Source organism: Lethenteron reissneri, chromosome 31 (assembly GCF_015708825.2).
Source record: "Lethenteron reissneri isolate LAM-NWPU_2019-01 chromosome 31, ASM1570882v1, whole genome shotgun sequence".
NCBI classification, from domain to species: Eukaryota; Metazoa; Chordata; class Hyperoartia; order Petromyzontiformes; family Petromyzontidae; genus Lethenteron; species Lethenteron reissneri.
In genome coordinates, this window is record NC_083809.1 from 9449191 (window position 1) to 9469631 (window position 20441).

General features: G+C 45.1%; 1 protein-coding gene across 1 annotated transcript in view; it reads right to left on the reverse strand.

Moving 5' to 3' along the window:
- The window catches only part of ARMC8 (armadillo repeat containing 8), a 32392-nt gene that overhangs the window by 6532 nt on the left and 5419 nt on the right, over positions 1–20441 (reverse strand). The window contains exons 2-15 of the mRNA XM_061563496.1: positions 19503–19579; positions 17132–17203; positions 15485–15627; positions 14076–14173; positions 12555–12647; positions 11759–11839; positions 9791–9866; positions 9177–9267; positions 8307–8367; positions 7409–7609; positions 6970–7065; positions 3755–3837; positions 1984–2065; positions 763–849 (exon numbers count right to left, since the gene is read on the reverse strand). Of these exons, the coding sequence (XP_061419480.1) occupies positions 763–849; positions 1984–2065; positions 3755–3837; positions 6970–7065; positions 7409–7609; positions 8307–8367; positions 9177–9267; positions 9791–9866; positions 11759–11839; positions 12555–12647; positions 14076–14173; positions 15485–15627; positions 17132–17203; positions 19503–19579 (1341 nt within the window). The remainder of the gene's footprint in view (positions 1–762; positions 850–1983; positions 2066–3754; positions 3838–6969; positions 7066–7408; positions 7610–8306; positions 8368–9176; positions 9268–9790; positions 9867–11758; positions 11840–12554; positions 12648–14075; positions 14174–15484; positions 15628–17131; positions 17204–19502; positions 19580–20441) is intronic.

Consider the following 20441-nt stretch of genomic DNA (forward strand, 5'->3'; position numbering starts at 1 on the left):
TTGGCAAAATTAATTAAGATCATTTGCCTCCCTACCAAATGTGTTACCTCCACATTATTATTAAAATATTTTCACCCATTCCCATTGGTCATGCGGTCCTTCAGGAAGTGCATTTGTTCGGCAACATTAGTTCAATACAAGCAAATTCTGGACCAGTGATATATACTCTTTGGACAAGAGCTGTTCGTAACAAGATATTATATAAGGCAAGAGGGGGGGGGGAGGAGCCAGGGGGGCGGAGGGTGTGGAGGGGGGGGGGGGCGGGGTTGAGTGCCACCAACCAATCACCAACGGCCGGTGAGAACAAAGCCGGAGCTGTGGCTGTCCTACCTGATGATGGAGGCTTGTGTTTCTTCCGAAACGTCGTGATTTAATTTAGTTTTTTAATTTTTATTTTATTTATTATTTTTTTTATTTTCACCTATGTGACTTTACCGAAAGAACCAAGGAGTATGGATCCTTGCAGTCACGAAAACTTCAAATCTAGAACAGTGATACATACTCAGTGCTTCAGCAGCAGCGAGGCTTGGTGGACAACAAATATTGATAAGCAAGGACCTTCTCCGTTAGATATGGGTTGAGTTTCGTCACAAAACGACAAGAGTACATCATGGTTCCTTCACATTCGTTTCTCCCACTCCTTGAGAAAAATAGCACCACTGCCTCATTCTTCCGACATTGACCAGGACGCCAAGGACCAGGACGGCTTAGGAGGAACGGAGCGGTGGCACGAGCCACTTTGTGTCTGTCGAGCCCCCACACCTCTTTGCTGGGCGAAAACTCGAGCAGGAGGTTACAGAGTGTTGAGGAGGCCACCATCAGCACGTCATCTGGAGCGTTCTGCAACAGCTGGAAACAGAGAAGCCCATTTTAACATTGGGCCCTGTTCACGAACGAAGAACATTTCAGATGAACCCGTTCCGAGTTCGCCTCCTGTTCGACCCTCTGAGCCTCACACTGCCGAGACAGCCCAAGTCTCATGTAGCAAAACACCACGGCATGTGCACCACAGCACAACCCCGGATAGCCGGACTACCCACGAATCCATAGTTAACCGTTTATCAAGTTACATTTTTTACGTGCAATTTTATCGTCTTGGTGTGTTCTGGGACTGTTTTTGTTGTTGCCTTGCCCGAGCTTGCACTTAGTGTTGAACAATCGGCAGGAATATATGTACTTATGCAAATTGTACTTAAATACTTTCATATATATTTATATAGTTTTAGCGACGTTTTTTCTACTTTTCACTCCTATCGTTGTTTTGTATTGTATGTTGTTATAACTTGTTGACCCGCCCCTGCTGGACAGCTGCGAAAAAGAGCTTCATAGCTCATCGGATTCCTCCTCCTCCAGTCTAAATAAAGATTCTGATTCTAGGGGGCAGACCTGGTCCTGCTCACTGAAGAAGTCCGGCCATCCGCAATTTTTATTAAAATCGGCGTCAAACACAACAGCAACTCACATGCTAAGCCAGTACGTACGCATTCATGACTTTTAAAACACTTCAATTATATATTTTGCATAACTTAACATGATCTTATGTACTTTATTAAGCATTGTATATTGCAATATATATTCTTAAGTATAGAGTATTTTTCTTTATTCATAGATTTTAAATCTATGAGAGATGTTTATTTATTTGGCCGGCCCCGGAACAGCTAGATGTGAAATCCGACTTGCCGGGGTTTCCCTGCACCATTGCGCATTGTGAAAAATAACAATTCGGCTTATTTACATCATCACAAATAATACGAGTCTGAAAATTGCTTTAAAATAACGCTCGTATCCACTCGGAATCATTGGTGAAGAATCGGCAGAGAACGGTGACTGACCACAATGGGGCGAGTGACCGCACACGAGCAGAGAGAATCCACGGGGCGAGTGAACGCACGAGGGTGACCACGTTGACGGGGAGTGACCGCACGGGAGTGACCCCCCCCACCCCGCACACGCACGGCAGTGTGCCGACCCCGGAATGCTCACCTTCATCAGTGGCTTCCAGACAGCGTGGTCCTGAAAGCTCGTTCGCAGTTGTTGGACAGAACGGGAGAGGCTGTGAAGACACCTACACGTCCGACATGGCAGCGTGGGCATGAGGGGCAGCCAGAGGCAAGGTGGATGCCACGACCGTCCTTGCCCCGCACGCGCGGTCAGTAGCCGGGCAGAGCAGGGACCGTCCCCCAGTGAATGTTTCTTCACTGGACGAGCACGATTTGTCATCGTGAGCAGGCTCGTTGGTTTCTCCCCTTCAGGCAAATCGACTCTCTAAACCCTCCTGGATCGCTCTTTATTTACCATGAATGTAATGAGCAGTGCTCTTCATCGCTAACAATTGCACTGCACGTGTGTTTATTTCCCACTGCTGCAGGGATTGATGGTGTTTGTCAAGTCCATCTTCATCATTTGACCCCTTATGACCGTTCCTCCCGGTGTCACGGGTGCCTTGATACCCGGTGCTTTATGAATGTCTTGGAGAAATATCTCTAACCCTTTTTAAACCACATCAACCAGTAAACGACTCCACTGTCGGATCCTACTCTTGGTTTCAAAACCGTTTAACCAAAGTGACTTGGGCATATGTGCATATCTGAGTGTATGTCGCACAGCTACTAAACGTATGGCAAACAAAGCAAGCACTCAACGTGAAAAGTACATTTCACGTGAAAATTATACTCATTGCAATTACCAGGCGTGCCACGGTGGAACAAGCAAATGCCACACATATCTCCACTTAACAATACAACATGAGTGTTAATCAGTTTTAACATGTAGGCTTTCGCGACCAAAATAATCCATAATGGACGTTTCTGGGTTAGATCGTGTAAATACACATTTACTGTATATTTACGCGATCCGACCCAAAAACCTCTATTATGGATACGAGCTTTATTTTAAAGCAGTTGAATGAAGGCAATCAACGAGGATTACAATGTTTACAACTAAAGGTGCTCGCAATATCATTGCACAAGAACATCATGGAGTAGCTCGCCCAAGGCACCGATGTAATTAGTACACAGCACAATAGAATCACTAGCGTCGTTGTGGAGAACATAAGTAACACAATGAATAAGCAGGCAACACGCCTCCTTCACGGATCTGTCCCTCCTCATAAAACCAAATGTGCACATACCATCAGCCACATGGCCTCATGGGGTTGCACAATTCCAGCAGCATTGGTTAAACGTAAACAAACTCTGGATCAGTTTCGCAAAACCTGTCAACCCCTTATCAGTGCCCTACCTTATTACAGACCAATTCAGACCTTATTGGTCACCCCGTGCCCATATAAATCTCAAAGTTCATCCTACAAAGTCCCATCGCAAGGTAGAAACACAAACAAATAGAACATCTTTTTGCCCATATTGAAACGGCTGTACGCCGTATGGACCTGAAAACTCAATTTCCCTGCACAAAAATACGGGTAAACCGTATGGGTTGACAGGTGTGATTTTGACGTTTGGCGTTTCATCGGCAAAGTCAAGTTCACTCGAACCAATGCTGCCGAACTGCCAGATATTTAAAGGCAAGGACCGTCTCAGTTAAGACACGGGGTCCTAGTTCGAGACAAAGCTACGTGATGCACAACTCAAAATAATAATTAGCGTCGTTGTGGAGAATTTAATGAACGAGAAAAATAGGCAGACATTACGCCTCGTTCGATGTACTGTAAATTAGTCGTGTTAGAGAGAAATGTCGTGTGGCGTCCATGGGTAAGCCTAGACTAAGAAGCAAAGCTGCACACAGCATCTCGTACCTGACAGAAGCCAACTGCACCTTGACGACTGGATCTGCTAAACCAGTTACAATCTGGTCCATCATACTCTCTGTCTCAATTACCTGCAACAAAACAATTTGGACATCCAGTCACTGAGAGGTGAGAAATCGTAACAAGCATGTAACTGGCTCCATATTCTACCGCTGACAAGGATAAACACGTGATTCATATACCAATCGGCAAAATGCTACGTTATAAATGCAAAACAACTAATCATTTTAGCTTTGTTTTCGAAAGTGCAACATCAAGCCAGGAGGTCGTGCCATGCGTGCGAGTGGTAGACCGCCCTAAACTGACAACAGCCTGAGGAATACGCGTTCACTGCCTGCCACGAGCGAAACAGAAACACATCGGAGCCTGCTATTTCATTCCGTGTCATCGTTCACGTCGCAGGCCTCAAGAGACAGCGCTCCGTCACGTGCACGCAACAACGCACGCGGAACATCAAAGGCCACGGGAGGGAGGGCGAAGAAACTCCGGCCACGCCACCGCACACCGGGGTGTCACGTCGTCGCGACAGCCCCAAGTCAAACGACGGAGGGAAATGCTGATGCCAAGAGCAACCTGGAAGGTCTAACGAAGAGGAAATAAAAACACTGCGTGTTAATTACCGCTGCTGGAAGAAACACGCACAAAATATCCAGAATCTTAAACATTTCCACCGCCAGAGACATTAATGCCAATCAAAACCTCGGCATACTAATATCCAGCCTTCTGATGATTAGGACACTTAAAAAGTACATTTCTTATATCGTTATTTTTGAAGCCTTGTACAACACATACTGCAACTACTTTTTCCTGATCATACAAGGACACTCATCCATCAGAACAGTGTAGTCGCATTAATGCATTAAGCGCAGAGTGATCTGTGTATTGCAGCATCATCATGGGGTGCTCTGCTCTGTACATATCCAACAATGAGCCGCCGTAGCATGAGATCGACGAGACCCACGGCAACAGTGCCTCGTAAGGACCCATATCCACACACAACGTTAACGCGAACTATCCTAATGCAACCTCAACGTGAAGCATCCCAGCATATGTGCCGACATGGACCGAGAGGCCTGTCTTGTGCGGCTGAGAACAATGTTAGTGTACAGCACTGTAAACACACACACAGGATGGATTGCCAACTAATCTCACTTGGACTTCTATAGCAGCCGACGTGTTTACTGATTGTGACCAATACATTATTACAGCATTATGTGATTTGAAATATGAATTCCAGTTTTTACATTGACTAACAACTCGTGTGCAGCACATTTAACTTTTGAATGTTAACAGCGCTGATACATAGTCTTGTTGTTGCCATACCCTTAATAGAGCACTGGGAGTTTATATTGCGCATCTGTGCTCACGTTTTGGGGGTATTTTGTTGTGCCAGTGTTGTCTAGTGCCACGGAGCACAGGAGCATGGTAGAGACGCAGAGCCGTGTCCATTCAGCCAGCGTCCTCTCACCACACGCATTCTGTACACCTCGCTTAACCTTCACTCAACGATTTCTTAGCTTTAAACCTCATGTGCTTTTATGACAAGATGCATTTACTTTACAATGGAACACAATCGCTGATGTGTGTGGTTAAATACCAAGATAGTACCAGGACGATGACTCTTGGAAGGCATGTGCTGCCACCCTATGCGAAACGTTTTGGGTGAGTGTTCTCAAAGCGGTGCAAGTCTGCAAAACCTTCAACCCACTCAGACCTGCCACGACTCAGGCAATAATACATAATTACATTCTCTAATTAACAAACAACAGAACAAGCTACCTGGTTGTTTTTCACACTTTATTGATGACACCTTCACAGTGAGAAACAGAACAGCAATTAAGTGCTGGAAATGTTCCCATGGCAGTCACAGGGACACACTCGCTTCAAGGTCGACACCACGCACACTCAATTCATGTTGTTTACGTCCACGGGAAAACAGAAGCCCAGCGCTCGGATACATCGAGAAAAACATGAGGGTGTACTCAAACTGCTTCGGAAAAAACCTCTCAATTAACGCTTTGCTTAGAGAAGGGAGACCTGTATTTTTCGGACAAAAAGGCTAAAATTTCATGCACTGCGTTGGTGCATAGACCGCATGGTGACCACCACCCTATGGCATGCCACGTCACCCAGCAACGATCGAATCGTGTGGCTTCCTCGCAGTTCAAAATACAAAGTGAAAATAGAGACAGATGCCATTCATTCGGGACGATCGACATGGCACAGCACAAGAGATTCCTCAACGAGAATGCAGTGTTTGTGTCGTAGCAGCTGACACCATTACCACACAGGACACGCGGTTCAAACCGTGCAAGAAGCATTCACTTGAGTGTGTTGGACAACGCGACAGGGTTTCTAACGTTACACATCAAATACCTGACAATAACTATTTTTAAAATGCAAATTACCTTCCTTTTGAAATGCAGAAGCAGCTCCACGTGACATTTTATTGAAGAAAATAAGTGCAGTGTATCATGTTTGTGATTTTTTGTTTTCTCCCAAAACGAGGCATCACCGAGTTAAGACATTTGCTGGCATTCGGCAACTACATCTGTGCGCAGAGTTGAACGCCTAATCCACCCGGCCCAGTGCAGCATATTCACCAAGGAGCATACCACTAGTCTTGGAACAGTTAACACTTTTATCTGCTCAGCGCCGATTTATTAAAATGAGAGGACTAAAAATGCTTTAAGCAATATATATATTTGGCGGGTTTAAAAGTAAAATTCTGAGGACCAGGTAGTTAGTCCAAATTCAGTAATGATTAGCAACAGAAATCCATTCCGTCCATAAACAAAAGGGGTTTGTTGCAAGGTTCCTCAGTGCTGCCGTAAAGAAGCACTTCCCTGTCGAGCAAGAACACGACACCTACTGTGCTCCCAAGGAGGAACTCCCGAGACTAACACTGCAGTTGCCAATAACGACATCATCACGAGCATCTTCGGAAAAATGAATAACTGTAATCCCCATAACTTGGTAGAAATCGTTTTTTTCTACTTAAGCAGGGTCAACTGTAGCAGATAAACGAGTGGCGGCCCAAGCTGTCAAGTAACAGATGTTGGCAAGCTGCTATCGAGGGGGGTAACGCTGCTGCTGCTGCTGTTGCGGCTGCTGCTGCCGCTGCTTCGTACAGCTCCTTTAAGAGGGTTGTTGTTAGGCTCGTGTTATTTCTGGCACAAGCAGGCCGCTTTTGCCTCATTCACCTTTTTCCGGATTTCCTCGTCGTTAGCTCCCAGCGCCGCATAGAGCTTGAAGGCCGCTTGCCGGAGCTCGTGAGAATGCTTCAGATCGTGATCCAGCTGACAGGAAGAGGCAATGGAGGGAAACACAGCGCGGATTTTAGCATGCCAAAGTGATGCAATAAAGCCCCTGCCACACACTGCTGTGGGCATCTAATTCAACTCCTAAAAACGCCGTCGGTAAGCAGTGTGTGCCAAAAAGCCTTGACAGGATAAAGTGCTGAACAAGCAGCATAACCACCAAAAAGCACGCTTGGATTACAAAGCAGGTGCAAATACACACGAGTGAAACAGGAAACGACCTTACATCAGTCGCAACGCAGAAATACATATTTTAAAAAATAAGCCCTCTCAATGCATCAAGTTTAAACGACTCAACTTGCAGAGCTGTCATTGGTCATACCCGTTTGATGTCAGTGATGGGGCTGACGGGTGTCGGGTATTTAAAGTAGTCGGCCAGCATGGTGATGAGCTGGTCGGTGATGCTGGCGAGCCTCTGCAGCTCGATGTCCATCTCTATGAGGTACGCCAGCGTCTCGGCCCCTTCCACTCGCTCCTCCAGCAGGCGCTCCTTGTTGCACATCCGCACCAGGCACGGCAGGGTCTGCAACGCAAAGCAGACACAATAGTTCGTGTGCGAGGTGTATCGGTGTGCCAACAGGCCAGATGTTTGTCACGGCCGGTAGGAAGCCGCTGATGAACTGTGTAGGTCAAGCAAGGACATTCACCGCTGCTCATGACTCAGAAAGAATGCGCCACCACGAAGGTAGGCCAGGTGCGTGCCACGTGGCCAGATTACAGTCTTAACGGTTCAATTTACTGCATGTGACCGTATTGCATACTCCACATACTGTAACACATCCTATGTTACACACCGCAACTTTGGTGCTTGTTTTGAAAATGATGGCCCAAATCCCTGTATGATTAAAGTAGAGGCTGGGAGACCTGACCCATGCACTCCTGGGCAACCCAACATACATTTTAACATCTTCAGAATGAATATGATTTACTATGCAAGCGGCAAGTACAATCTTTGTCACCAGGTAAGGATCCACTGAGACGAACAATCTTCTTCAGGGGGAGAACTGAGTCATGAATGTAAGCCTAGCAAGGTATAACAGTACAAAAAACACTTGATCATAAAAACAAATAAAATGGAGTAGGCGGTAACAGAAGCACTTACATTTGCAAAGTGAAAACTAACAGCCGTCATTAATGGAAAATGTCAGCTCCATAGGATATGTAACTGATGATCATCATATCTGTTGAAGATGGTATCTGTGAAAAGGTCGAGCGTGTACCTTGAGAGCGATGATGGCGTCATCTGTGCGCAGTGCCCCGGCCCTGCACATGTACGTCAAACTGTCGGAGGGGAGGGGGGAACAGACGTTCGTTGGCGTTTACTCAGAGCAATGCATAACTGTGACAGCAACACATTTTACACGAGTCCAGGTCAAACAACAAGATAACAAAGCGTGCAAAATAACACATTATATGTACGTAATATAGAGCATAGTTAAAAACGTTTATTATAGAATGGTAATGTTTAAATACATTCACAGCATACAATTTTCATTCAGAAGCTTTGTTGTTACACAACGTGTTCAGTTTTTAAATTTAAATTGCCGCATTGGGTGCATCCCACGTGCTTGCATGGCACAGCATGAGTGGAACTTTCATCTTGTTTTATAGTTGCTGAGCACAGGTGGTTAGGGAGTGAGTGAGCGAGTAGGTTAATATATGTGAGTTCGTGCGAGTGTATTGTTGTGACCTGCTGTGTGGTGGTTGCACAGTGTGGATGAGATAGAACAGTTGGTCTGGTAGATCGAGTCCTCAACATGGGTGGGAGAATCACAGAGAGTGAATATTAGGGGGTGGGGGGACAGTAGCCATGGTAGTGGCGACAAGAGAGTAAGGGAGTGACGATCGTGTGCATGGAACAGAGCAAGCAGGGGAGAGGCACAGCATGTGTTATGGTATCTGGATAATCTTTGTTACAGGGTGGCAGGCAAACGTGACTCCTATCGAGACACCTGAGGATCCTGATGGTGTTCTGAACTCCGCTGGCCAGGTGAAGTCCTACAGGCCCATGTGTTGTCCATCAAAGGGCCTGCATTCATGGCCACAGATAAACGCTACTACACTGGACTACGAAGCGCACAGTTGCCTACCATTTGGCGGCGGTGAGTTGCATTTCGATTGGCTGATCCCTGCGCATCATCTTCACAAACACCTGCGGCAGCGTCTCTCCATCGACAATCACTGCAAAATCACAACAGTCATTTTTAGCTGATTGGCAGGAGACTGCTATATCGGCAACTTAAATAAATACCCTAAATTGTGATGCAAGTAATGATGCATCGATTACGTGCGTCAAAGTATGCAGGCGAGGAAGAATAAAGTATGATGTAAGCACACATTTATGTTGAGTGAAGATAATTGTACAAATGATACAGAAACTATACGCAATAATAAACAAGTTAATATAATTAAAACTAAACTGGATTGTTGTTTGTATCGAATCAGACCCTCAACACAAGGACATTAATTTGGCGAAAGTGAAAATAAATCAAGAAAAACTTCCATATTTAGTTTTACCATTTTGAAGAATAACAAATTATAACAGCAGCACAAAAGCAAACCTCAAGACTTCACGCTGAACACACACACGTCACTTGGAATAAAGTTTGCGTTGGCTTTTTATCGACGAATGGAGCATCGACAGTCAACAAACTTTGGCAGTGGTGGCAGCGCGAAGGATACGTGGCCGCTTGGCCAAAATTACCGTCAACCAAGGCCAGCGCCACCTGCGGGTTCTCGTAGGTGAGCACGGCGAAGCACTTGATGGCCTGCATCTTCACCTGCACAGAGCGGACCGGTGGCCATGATGCACACGTGTGTTTGTATACATGTCATTACACGTTTCCTATGTATGCGTGTGGGGAGCAATAGTGTAGCGGTTAGCGCACTGCGCTACGAACCCAGCGACCCGAGTTCGATTCCCGCTCAGATCCAACACCAGTGACAATGATCTGAAACGGTCCTGAACCTCCCCTAGGTCGACTCAGCCTCAAATGAATACCTGGTGCGGTGTGTAAATATTGCCACTAGGGAGACAAATGCAGCTGGGCTTGGTGCTGGCCACCCACCCCCTCGTGTGCTGTGCCGGCCTCCATAGGTGCTCACTAACAGCACTTGCCATAACAGTCTGTTAAGACTGTGTGGGGATTTTTTATGGTTTTTGTTTCTGTATATTTGTGTGTGTACGTGTAGATGTGTACAAGTGTATATGTGTCTGTAGTTATATGTGTATGTGTGTCAATCGACACTCTGGACACCCTTGCAAATGAGAGGTTCCAGCTCAAGGGATTTTGCAGATGAAACATTTGAACAGATAAAATAAAAATAAACATATCAAAACACTCTACCTCAAGAGACATTTACTGAACAGACATTTTGTGTATTAATTAAAACGCCTCATAGGCAGTGGTTTAAAAATATACACGCAAGACTAGAGCCAATCATTATCCTAAATATTTTGTGTTTAATGTAATATTTTAGATCACACGGTTTGCCTTCTACAAAGACCACCATTCATTTGTTTTAATTACTTTCTTCAAACCATTCTTAGTAAACGTTTTCTGGGGGAATTAATATATAAAATGTACTTTTTATCATTATTTACAGCAACAATTTTACCCAATTATATTCAGCTAGAGATGTTACAATACTGTTCAATAAAAGTGATCAACATTTTTACCCCGATAAATCTTTGTTCACTTCAGTGCGCAAAGCTGTTTCCACAGCACATGTGCATCTCGCTGCAGCACTGGCGACGAACATTCATCGCTGCTCACACTCAAACCGGCCGCGTGGTTTGGTGGCAGAGCGGGTGGATCAGTCAGAATGTTGCGAGTTAATAATCCTAATTGGGGGCGTTGACTCATCCCACCCATCCACCTCAGGGTCAATAAAACGGTACCAATTTGTGGGAAAGTAAACATCATGTGGGAGGAAACCAAAGCATCTGGAGAGATACTCTTAGGTTCTTTCGGTAAAGTCATGTAGGTAAAAAAATAAAATTAAAAGTTAATAAAAGTAATAATGGAAATAAAATAAAATAATAAATCACGACGTTTCGGAGGCAACACAAGTCTCTGTCATCAGGTGGGACCATCACAGCTAAAATTACTGCAAATTACTGATGCAGTAATTACTGCAAATTACTGATGCAGTCATTTTAGCTGTGACGGTCCCACCTGATGACGGAGACTTGTGTTGCCTCCGAAACGTCGTGATTTTTTTATTTTTTTTATTTCCATTATCACTTTTATTAACTTTTAATTTAATTTTTTTACCTACGTGACTTTACCGAAAAAACCTAACAGTATGAATCCTTGCAGTCACGAAAGCTTCAAATCTACATCTGGAGACCCCACTTATCGAGGGGCTAACACTCTATCCCTTTATAAATAAATAAAAATATTTTTTTCCACTTGCTGTACTGCCTTCTGGCGAACCAGGGTTATGACAGCCATGGGAAGGGGGTGTCAAAACATCTGTGTGATCCACCAACGCTCACATTCAGTGCTGGACTACAGGTGGACGTCATGCCACCACTGCCCGGCCTGTTTGTTTTCTCACCCTCACAAAAGCGCTTTATCACAACTGGAAACGACTCGATGAATATTCAGTGCAGTAACGATCAGGACAGCGACGATATGCACTGAGAAGCAACAGCGAGAGAGCATACCCGGTAGATGGAGGAGGCAAGCAAGGGGGCGATAGTGGGCACTGCTCCGCTGTTGAACAAAAACGTCTGATGCTCAGCACTCTAAAAAAAGATAACAGACATTCACACTTCATATTAATGGGAAGCCTACGACCACACCAACCGGAATGCACCGGATCTCACGAGAGCCGAGAGGCTAAGCGAATCTGAGCCTGCACGGCGCTCGGATGGGCGACCACCAAGTGAAGAGCAGGTGTTACAGGCGTTGTGGTTAGCAGGGGACAGTGAACAAAAAATATATTGTTGTTCGCTTTCACCAGCCGACACTGACCAGCGTGGCGAATTATGGCTGAATAACCGCTGCCTTCTGTGGTGCGGAGAGACCACCACCCAGCAGTGGATTGACAAACGGGCTGTACACGTACTACATGACCGGTTTGTACCGCCAACCCATTTCACATGGACGCAGTCTGTAGTTGATATAAAGTTCACTGCTGTGGTTTTTATAGGGCAGATTGAAGTCCTGTCAGAGAAATGTTTTTTTTCTCCTCCCAATTATATTAAATCGTGCTATAGACATGCAATGAGACAAAGATCACCCTCATAGCCTACACAGACCATTGGGGCAATTTCTGCTGGCGATCACCTAACGTTGCCGGTACGGCACACACAAATGGGTGGCGTGAAATCCAACGGTCACCTAATATTCTGCTTTACTAAGTATTTTCATCATCCCCAGTTGACCCTTTATGTTGACTCGATGATTGTTGCCATCTCCCTTGCAAGGTTGTCATTGGGCTGTGTATGAGAGACAAACCTTGCAGCAGTGAGCGAAGATCTGGCAGATGAACTCCTGAGTGAAGCGGGTCTTGTTGAGGAGGCCCATGAGATGAGGAACCACGGTGTGATCCTAAACACACAGCAAAGAGAAACGATTTGGATTGACACCACGTGCGACCGCATCTCTACGGTAAGAACAACGTATCGCTACATTTCGATTTAAAGCTTTCGTGACTGCAGGGATTCATCTTCTTGGTTCTTTCGGTAAAGTCACGTAGAATGGAAATAATAAAATAATAACGAAAATTTTTTTTTTTGTTTTGTTTTTATTATCGCTACATATTTAGCAGATTTCTAATTACAAATTAATGACACGTTATGCTTCTAAATAACAAGAAACACAACACATTTTTCAGTAAAAATATGATGCAACGTTTCAGGCAACGGCCTTTCTTCAGAGCACACAGAGGGGCCACAGATGGAGTGAATGATAGTTGGAAATGGCACTGTTACACCGTATACTTCATGGGGCCCTGATGGAAAATTACTTTTCAGAATATTTCCAAATTAAGTCTTAAGTTGGCCATCAGTAGATATTGCGTAACAGACGAACTCTTCAAAATTTACGCATAAACTCATTTATATTAAAAGTTAAAAAGTTACATTTCCTGGCGCATTGCATGCAGGCTATGCATGTTGCATCCTGGCATCTTCCTGAAGGGAGACCCAATGTGTACCGAGTGGCTCGTGTCTGGGTCTCACGCATTACTTTAATTGGATCAGAGGCTTTCATACACTTCTAAATCGTGTTTCCATCCCTTTTGTAGTTACTTCAGCTGATATAAATAAAGTTTTATTTTGCCACGTTTAATGTTCCCACGAAAACGGATACTAGGTGCACATTCCCCCTACTTTTAAATTCTGAAAATAATCCATAATAAAATAATATAGTATTATTTTTTTGTAATTATATTTTTCTACCTACGTGACTTTACCGAAAGAGCCAAATAGTATAGTATTAAAATAATATAGTATTTTCACTTTTTTACTGGTAGGAACCTCCTGGTTTCACCAGCCCACAGGGGATTATTGTGTCCGTCGTGCAGGGAGGGGCTGGGTGGGGAGGGAGGGGCCGGGTGGGGAGGGGAGGGGGGTGAGGGGCTGGGTGGGGAGGATAGGGCTGGGTGGGGAGGGGCTGTGTGGGAAGGGTGGAGAGGGGCTGGGTGGGGAGGATGGGGGCTGGGTGGGGGTGGGAGGGATGGGGAGGGGCTGGTCACCCCGTGGTGCGCTGATAAAACTCAACGTTTAACCTACTCACGCCGGCTTGGGCCCGCTCTCACAGTCGGCCATATTTGCGAGATACACCACGCCGCCGTTGACCCTGGCCATTGACCGAGCAACCCGACGTTCCTACCAGCTCCCTCCGCAGGAATGCGTTTCATTTTTATCACTAGACAGCACCTGAGAACGACTTGTAGTTAAATGTGCAAATGATAATTTCGATTCAATGTCACATCACAAGGGTTGAAAATTAGATGCAAGCATCCCGAGTTCGTACCGTGTAGAATAACTCCACGGGAGTCACGGGGCTGGTGAAGATCGTCCGAAGGCAGCGTAAACACGCCTTGATGAAGTTCAAATCTGGATGCACAAGACCTGCACATTGACACACGGCAGAATGAACAGAGATAGAAGTTTCAGTTTAATTTATTTGGTATAGCCCTGTGAGCCATTCAGCTCTTGAATCGGGTGCAACCGCAACAAACAAAAAACAAAAACATGAACAAGAAAACATCTTAAAGTGGCAATGCGCAAACAGAAAAATGAAGGAAAAAACTGCAAAGTCTTCCAGAAAAAAAAGCACCGTACACCAACGCTGTGTGCAAAAATCCCAGTGGGATGAAAGTCAAACAACAACAACCACAAGACAACTTAGATTAAAGCCATCATTCTAACTCCGTACTACAACAAACAAACATGGCCAAATCAAAAAACGTTTTCGAAATCACCAAAATAAAGTCCATAAGCAATATAACAGTGATCATAGGAACTGTGACCGAAATTCACAATAAACGACATAAACAAGATGTAAAGCAGCACAGCGGTTGAGTTTGCGCTAATTTCTATCGACTTCATTGTTGTACTTGTTTTTTTGGTTTTGGTTTTGTCATTTCAATGACGTCAGCCACTGTTGCAAATGAAACCAATGCTGGGCTCTCCCAGTTAAACAACATCAACTTGAAACTTGGAAAAATATGCCTTGTGAGTTCTTTTAAACCTATTTTACATACTATCCAAATCACCGTCCTCAGGTGAAGACAGAGCTGTCTGAAAGACACCGCTCCAATGAACACTGCTAAGCTTGGCAGCGTATTTTAAGCTGGGTGGGAGGAGAAGAGCACCTTGACAAAGGAGTTTACATATCAACAGAAGAATTTAGCATTGAAAAAGCTGTGTTAATGTCAGAAAATTAGCAGGATGTTTAAATACGCTGCCAAGCTTAGCAGTGTTCATTGGAGCGCTGGCTTTCAGACAGCTCTGTCTTGACCTGAGGACCGGCTGCTTGTGTTGTGGCCGAAACGTCGTGAGAATTTTATTTTACAGTATTATGTTTCATTTTCATTATTTTATTATTTCCCTTCTACGTGACTTTACCGAAAGGACCAAGAAGATGAATCCCTGCAGTCATGAAAGCTTTAAATCGATATCCAAATCACATCGGTCAAATGTTATCAATACAATTGGAAAAATGTAAAAATGGGTAAAGTAAATAAGGAATTAATGAAACACATGTGTTATAAAAAAATAACTTTCAAAAACCCGTATGCAGTGGTGCAAAGCTATGTGCTCGCATTGCAGAATGGTAATCAAAAACAACACTGTAGCGTACTGTTAATATGTGCAACTAACACACGATATCTGCCACTGTTTAACAGTTATAATTGGCTGTGAAGGGTGTGAGCTGACCTTGTAACAAGACCGGCACGGTCTGGCAATCCAAGAGGGACTTGATATTGGTCTCCGTGCCCATAGCTAAACTCCCAAGCACAATCGCACACTCCGTCTTCAATTGTAGGCTGGAGTTTTCTTGTTGCAGTAGGTAGAGGAGCCTACAGGTGACATCAGTGACAGTAAACCTTCAATGTGACATTAGATTAAACAACGTGACGCCTATGCTGCCAATCTATTTGTTTCCCCCTGGTGCCACTGTCTGGGTGCCCGAGCGGAGCAGTGGGTCCCCCCCCCCTGCTGCTCACCATGAAATCCTGACGCAAGGGTCCAATAACATTCTTGCGGCAACAAGTTTGACCTAAAATTCCGTGATAAAACAACCTGCAAAAATCTTCCTGGTTCTTTCGGTAAAGTCACGGAGAAGAGAAATAATAACGGCACAATCACCCACGCAGTCACTGACTCAACCACAGACAGTGTCCCAATGAAGGGGACGCTGTCTTTCTGACAGCCCTGTTCTTCACCTGAGGACGGCTGCTTGTGTTGTGGTCGAAACGTTGTGAGAATTGTATTTTATTATGTTTTATTTTTATTATTTTATTATTTCCCTTCTACGTGACTTTACCGAAAGAACCAAGAAGATGAATCCCTGCAGTCACGAAAGCTTTGAATCGAAATTTAACCTGCAAAAAAGTACAATTTTCCTGCCCTCAAAGTGTAGAAGAAGGTTGTTTCCGCCAAAACACGAATAATCAATCTGCATATCCAAGCGAAAAAAGAGATTCAACTTTTTAAAAAACATACTGCAACACGTAAAAATCGTTTAAATAAAGTCCATATATGATAAAAACAACAGTAGTACTGTAATCATATGACACTGCAGTGCTGAATAATTATTAACACAGGGACGCCCCACTCAATCTCAAGGAGGATGCTTGACCAATTCCATCAACGAATGGTCGGACGAGATTATCGTACTTTGATAAATCCGACATAAACAAGAGCATGACATTCAAAGGCCCCAAGTCAAGAATCCATTGCTGTGCTGCTGCCATCTCTGGGCCAACCTCACAGTCCAATCGATGGAATTTACAGTCAGCTCCAAAGCAAGCACTGATCAAACTCAATCCTGCTTAGCTTACAACATCTGATGGAATTGAGTGCATTTAGAATGTGGTCAGAATGCACGGTGCTGTCCAAGCGTTTGCAGAATAAACGAATATACCGCCCACCACAACACTTTGAAATGTACATAACTGATACAGGTAGGAACGACAGAGAGGGGAGGGTGGGGAGGGGCTGGGTGGGGAGGGTGGGGAGGGGCTGGGTGGGGAGGGTGGGGCTGGGTGGGGGGTGGGAGCGGTGGGGCTGGGTGGGGAGGGGCTGGTCACCCCGTGGTGCCCTTATAAAACTCAACGTTTAACCTACACACTACACTATACACGACACTATACACTACACTTATACAGATAGGAACAACAGGTTCCACACTGCCCACCAGGGATTATTTATCTGTCTGTCATGCACGAATGCACTGTCCAACCAAGTTCCTATCTGCCCACTCTGAAGGAACGTGATTATAGTTTTGTATTGGCGGTTGAGGAAACCCGTGTGTGCATAAGCAGAAAAGTGAGAATGTTTTTGAATGAAAGAGAGACTTGCCTGGGTACCGCTCCCAGCACGATCAAGTTGGCCTTCTGCTTGTTATTGCCAATAACTGCGTTCTTCATGTCACTGCATCACGACAAATCAGCACTGCACACTTAACGCTTACAATCTACAAACAACACGTATCCCTTACAGAGTTGGATTGTGCCAAAGTCTGCATAAACATTTCAAATGCGTATGACTACAGGATATAATTGTCAATTACACAACGAAAATGCATGAATAGTTTTGACATAAGTCTTACTTTTATTCTTGGCATAGTCAGAATTTTGGAAATATATTTTAAAATGCAACAAGTGCATTTTTAAATGCCAACATTCCATCGCTTTCTCACGCAAAAGACCATCATCATCATCACCCTCATTATGAGCCATGGTCAACCCTCTGCTGGATGAAGGCCTCCACAAGTCGCTGCCACCGCCACCCCTCACAATCCTGCCGTATAATCGTCGACCGAGCTCCTCCTCGGCGGCCGCCCTCTCTGACGTGTGTTGTTCCTTGGCTGCCACTCTGTTATTACTCTTCACCATCGGCAATCATCATCCCTTCTGGCCATGACGCATCCTGCCCAGGCCCACTTTTTGTCTCTTAACTTGCCTACGTTCTGTTATCCATGGATGTGTAGTGCCATAAGAGGGGCCACTGTGCCAGCCCAAGAGGGGAGGGGCTGCTGGGGGCTCTGGGATCATAGACAGATAAGCCTCGGCGCCAGGCGCTAGGATCCCAGGCAACCCAGACGCTTAAGCCCCTTGGCGCCACCAACGGGGGGGCTGTGTGTGCTCTGTGGGATATCTGGGGGCGCACACAACCCCACCCCTCGTTGGGGACGAGGCATAAAAGGGCAGTTCCCTGGCCGATCGGGGCCAGTCGCAGCTCAAGACCCAAGACCCGCCAGTCAGCCAGCTTAGGACCCTGGACCCCCTCGTCCCGCTTGTCCTTGTAAGGGCCGGGACGCTGTGAGGGCCAGTGGTGGGACTCTGGGACTCCCGGCTCTACGTCCTTGTAAGGGCGAGTTCCGAGGAAGCCAGAGTCCAGACCCGCACCTTGGCTGGGTCGGGTCAGATAGCCTCCCCTAGGGTAATTGTAGACGGAGGACCCCAGAGCGTAGCCAGAGTAGTGTATCTAGGCTGTGTACCTAGGCTGTAACAGAGTATCAGGACTGTTGGAGTGTTGTATTGTAATAAAGAAGTTACCTCTACCAGAGTCTCCGGAACCCATTACAGATGTGTTTCCTCGATGTTTCGTAGTGTGATTCGAAGCGAACACATCTCCCTCCTGCTTCTAAGTGTTTTTGGTCGAATGTTTCGTTTCTAAATAATGTGCAATGACAGTAAATGCACTCATTACGTATTGCTGCATTACTTGTCATGATCAAAGCCAATTTTTCACAAGCACTCCAACTAACTCTAATCTCTTTATTTCATAACTTTAATTATCATCTCAATTGAATAACTGTCCTCGGTACAATAGTCTGCTGGTTCTCAGTTGTGTCCTTTCAATTACTATATCCAATTACACACTCCACAATCAAATATAAAGTTAGGCTTATTCTTCTTCAGTGTAAATTTTTTCTCAATCCACCATCATCCCACCATCTAGTCTTGAGAGGAAGACCCAATAGGAGATGGTGGGATACTGTGAGGGCAGATCTTGGAGGTCGTGTATCTGTGCAGCAGCATCATTTCTTAATTTAATCACAATATTTTCATGGCCGATTTTGTATGAATGCACTTTTTAAAAAGCTCACATTTTTTTCCACAAACGAGAAGTGTATTTCGAATGAACGTGTCCTACCTACCAGCGAAATAAGGTTCAGAATCATGGTCACTGATGAAAAATGTAGAACAAAAACCTGAAAAGTGCGCAAAAGAAGCGTGCAGAGAAGCGTGCTTGGAATTACACTGGGAGACAGAACTCATGGATTGGAGCAAACATGTAGGTATTGACGTCATCTGAATCGCGTAGAGACGTGGTGTTGGGTACGGCACATCATCAGGGATGATGGTCAAGAATGGGGATGTTGGTCATAACAGCCAAGGAATGGAATCTGGCCGGGAGAGCGTCTTGTGTTGCGCCCGAAACGTCGTGATTTAATTTAATTTATTTATATATACCTACGTGACTTTACTGAAAGAACCAACGAGTAGGGAAGGCGTCTGTCGAGGAGATGAGTGACACAGTTAGTTTAGGTCCACGTGCCAGGCGGAACGTTGCATTGCAGAATTGTGGGATGTGGTGTCGGCTTGGGGAGGCCGGCCTTCGTCCGGAAGTGGATTGATCAGGGTTGACGATAATGACAAGTGCCCTGAAGGTACGCCATAGGTTAGTAAGTCATACTCTGATGTATTTTGAGAAAAGGTCTCACATGACACCCTGCAGAACGTTTCCAGGATCATGGTCGAACAGGCGGTCGACATAATGTCTGCTCGAAGCCGTCACCTCCTGAAATTATACAAAACAAGGTTACATTCTCATCTCACACCAGTAGCCACCCTGCATATCAATCATGGCCTGGATGGCATGGCTGGCTCACACACGTCGCTGCATCGAGACAAATGTCGAATATAAACACACATGTCACAACAATGATAAACGCATGCAGATATGGACACAATTACTAAAACAAGTCGCTCTAATAGACGTTGATGTATAACTAACACTGCCTGTGCATTTAAGCGAGATAAATGAAAGCGATATGGAATTCGAATGAACACCCTGCAATTTTAATAAATTGTCACCTTGGGAGAAATTATTGTAAAGGTGATGCAACTGAGAGTGTCGAAGAGTGACACTTGAACTCTCCTGCAAACTTCTGTTCAAATTAGACTACAAAATTAGAAGTTTTCAGCATTGCTATTTTGCGTTGCTGTTGCGAACGTTTTCACCGACAAAATTCGCACTTGCCACAACGCCGTTTTGTGTTCACGCGACTTAGCTGAAGATGATGGTAAGTGAGGGGACCTACCGAACTACGTGAACAATGGACTTTTGTCTCCTTGCAGATTTTTACAGCGACATCGTTCACAACGAACGTTACACGTCACAAAATCTCAATCGCGAAATGTAAATGCATCCCGTTTGACACGTTGTCCGTTATTGCAATGGCCAATCCATTGCACAATGGCGTATTGAATCCCTAACGCGTTGGTACAGAACACTGAAATGGCAGGTGCCATTCGTTTCCCAGCTAAACTCTCCGGCCGGCTACTCTCCAGCACCCAACAACAATCGTCGCATTTGGTCCTGAGCACTGAAGCTTCGAGGCACATTCCAATGCCATCCTCATTTACATAAGTCGGGCTTC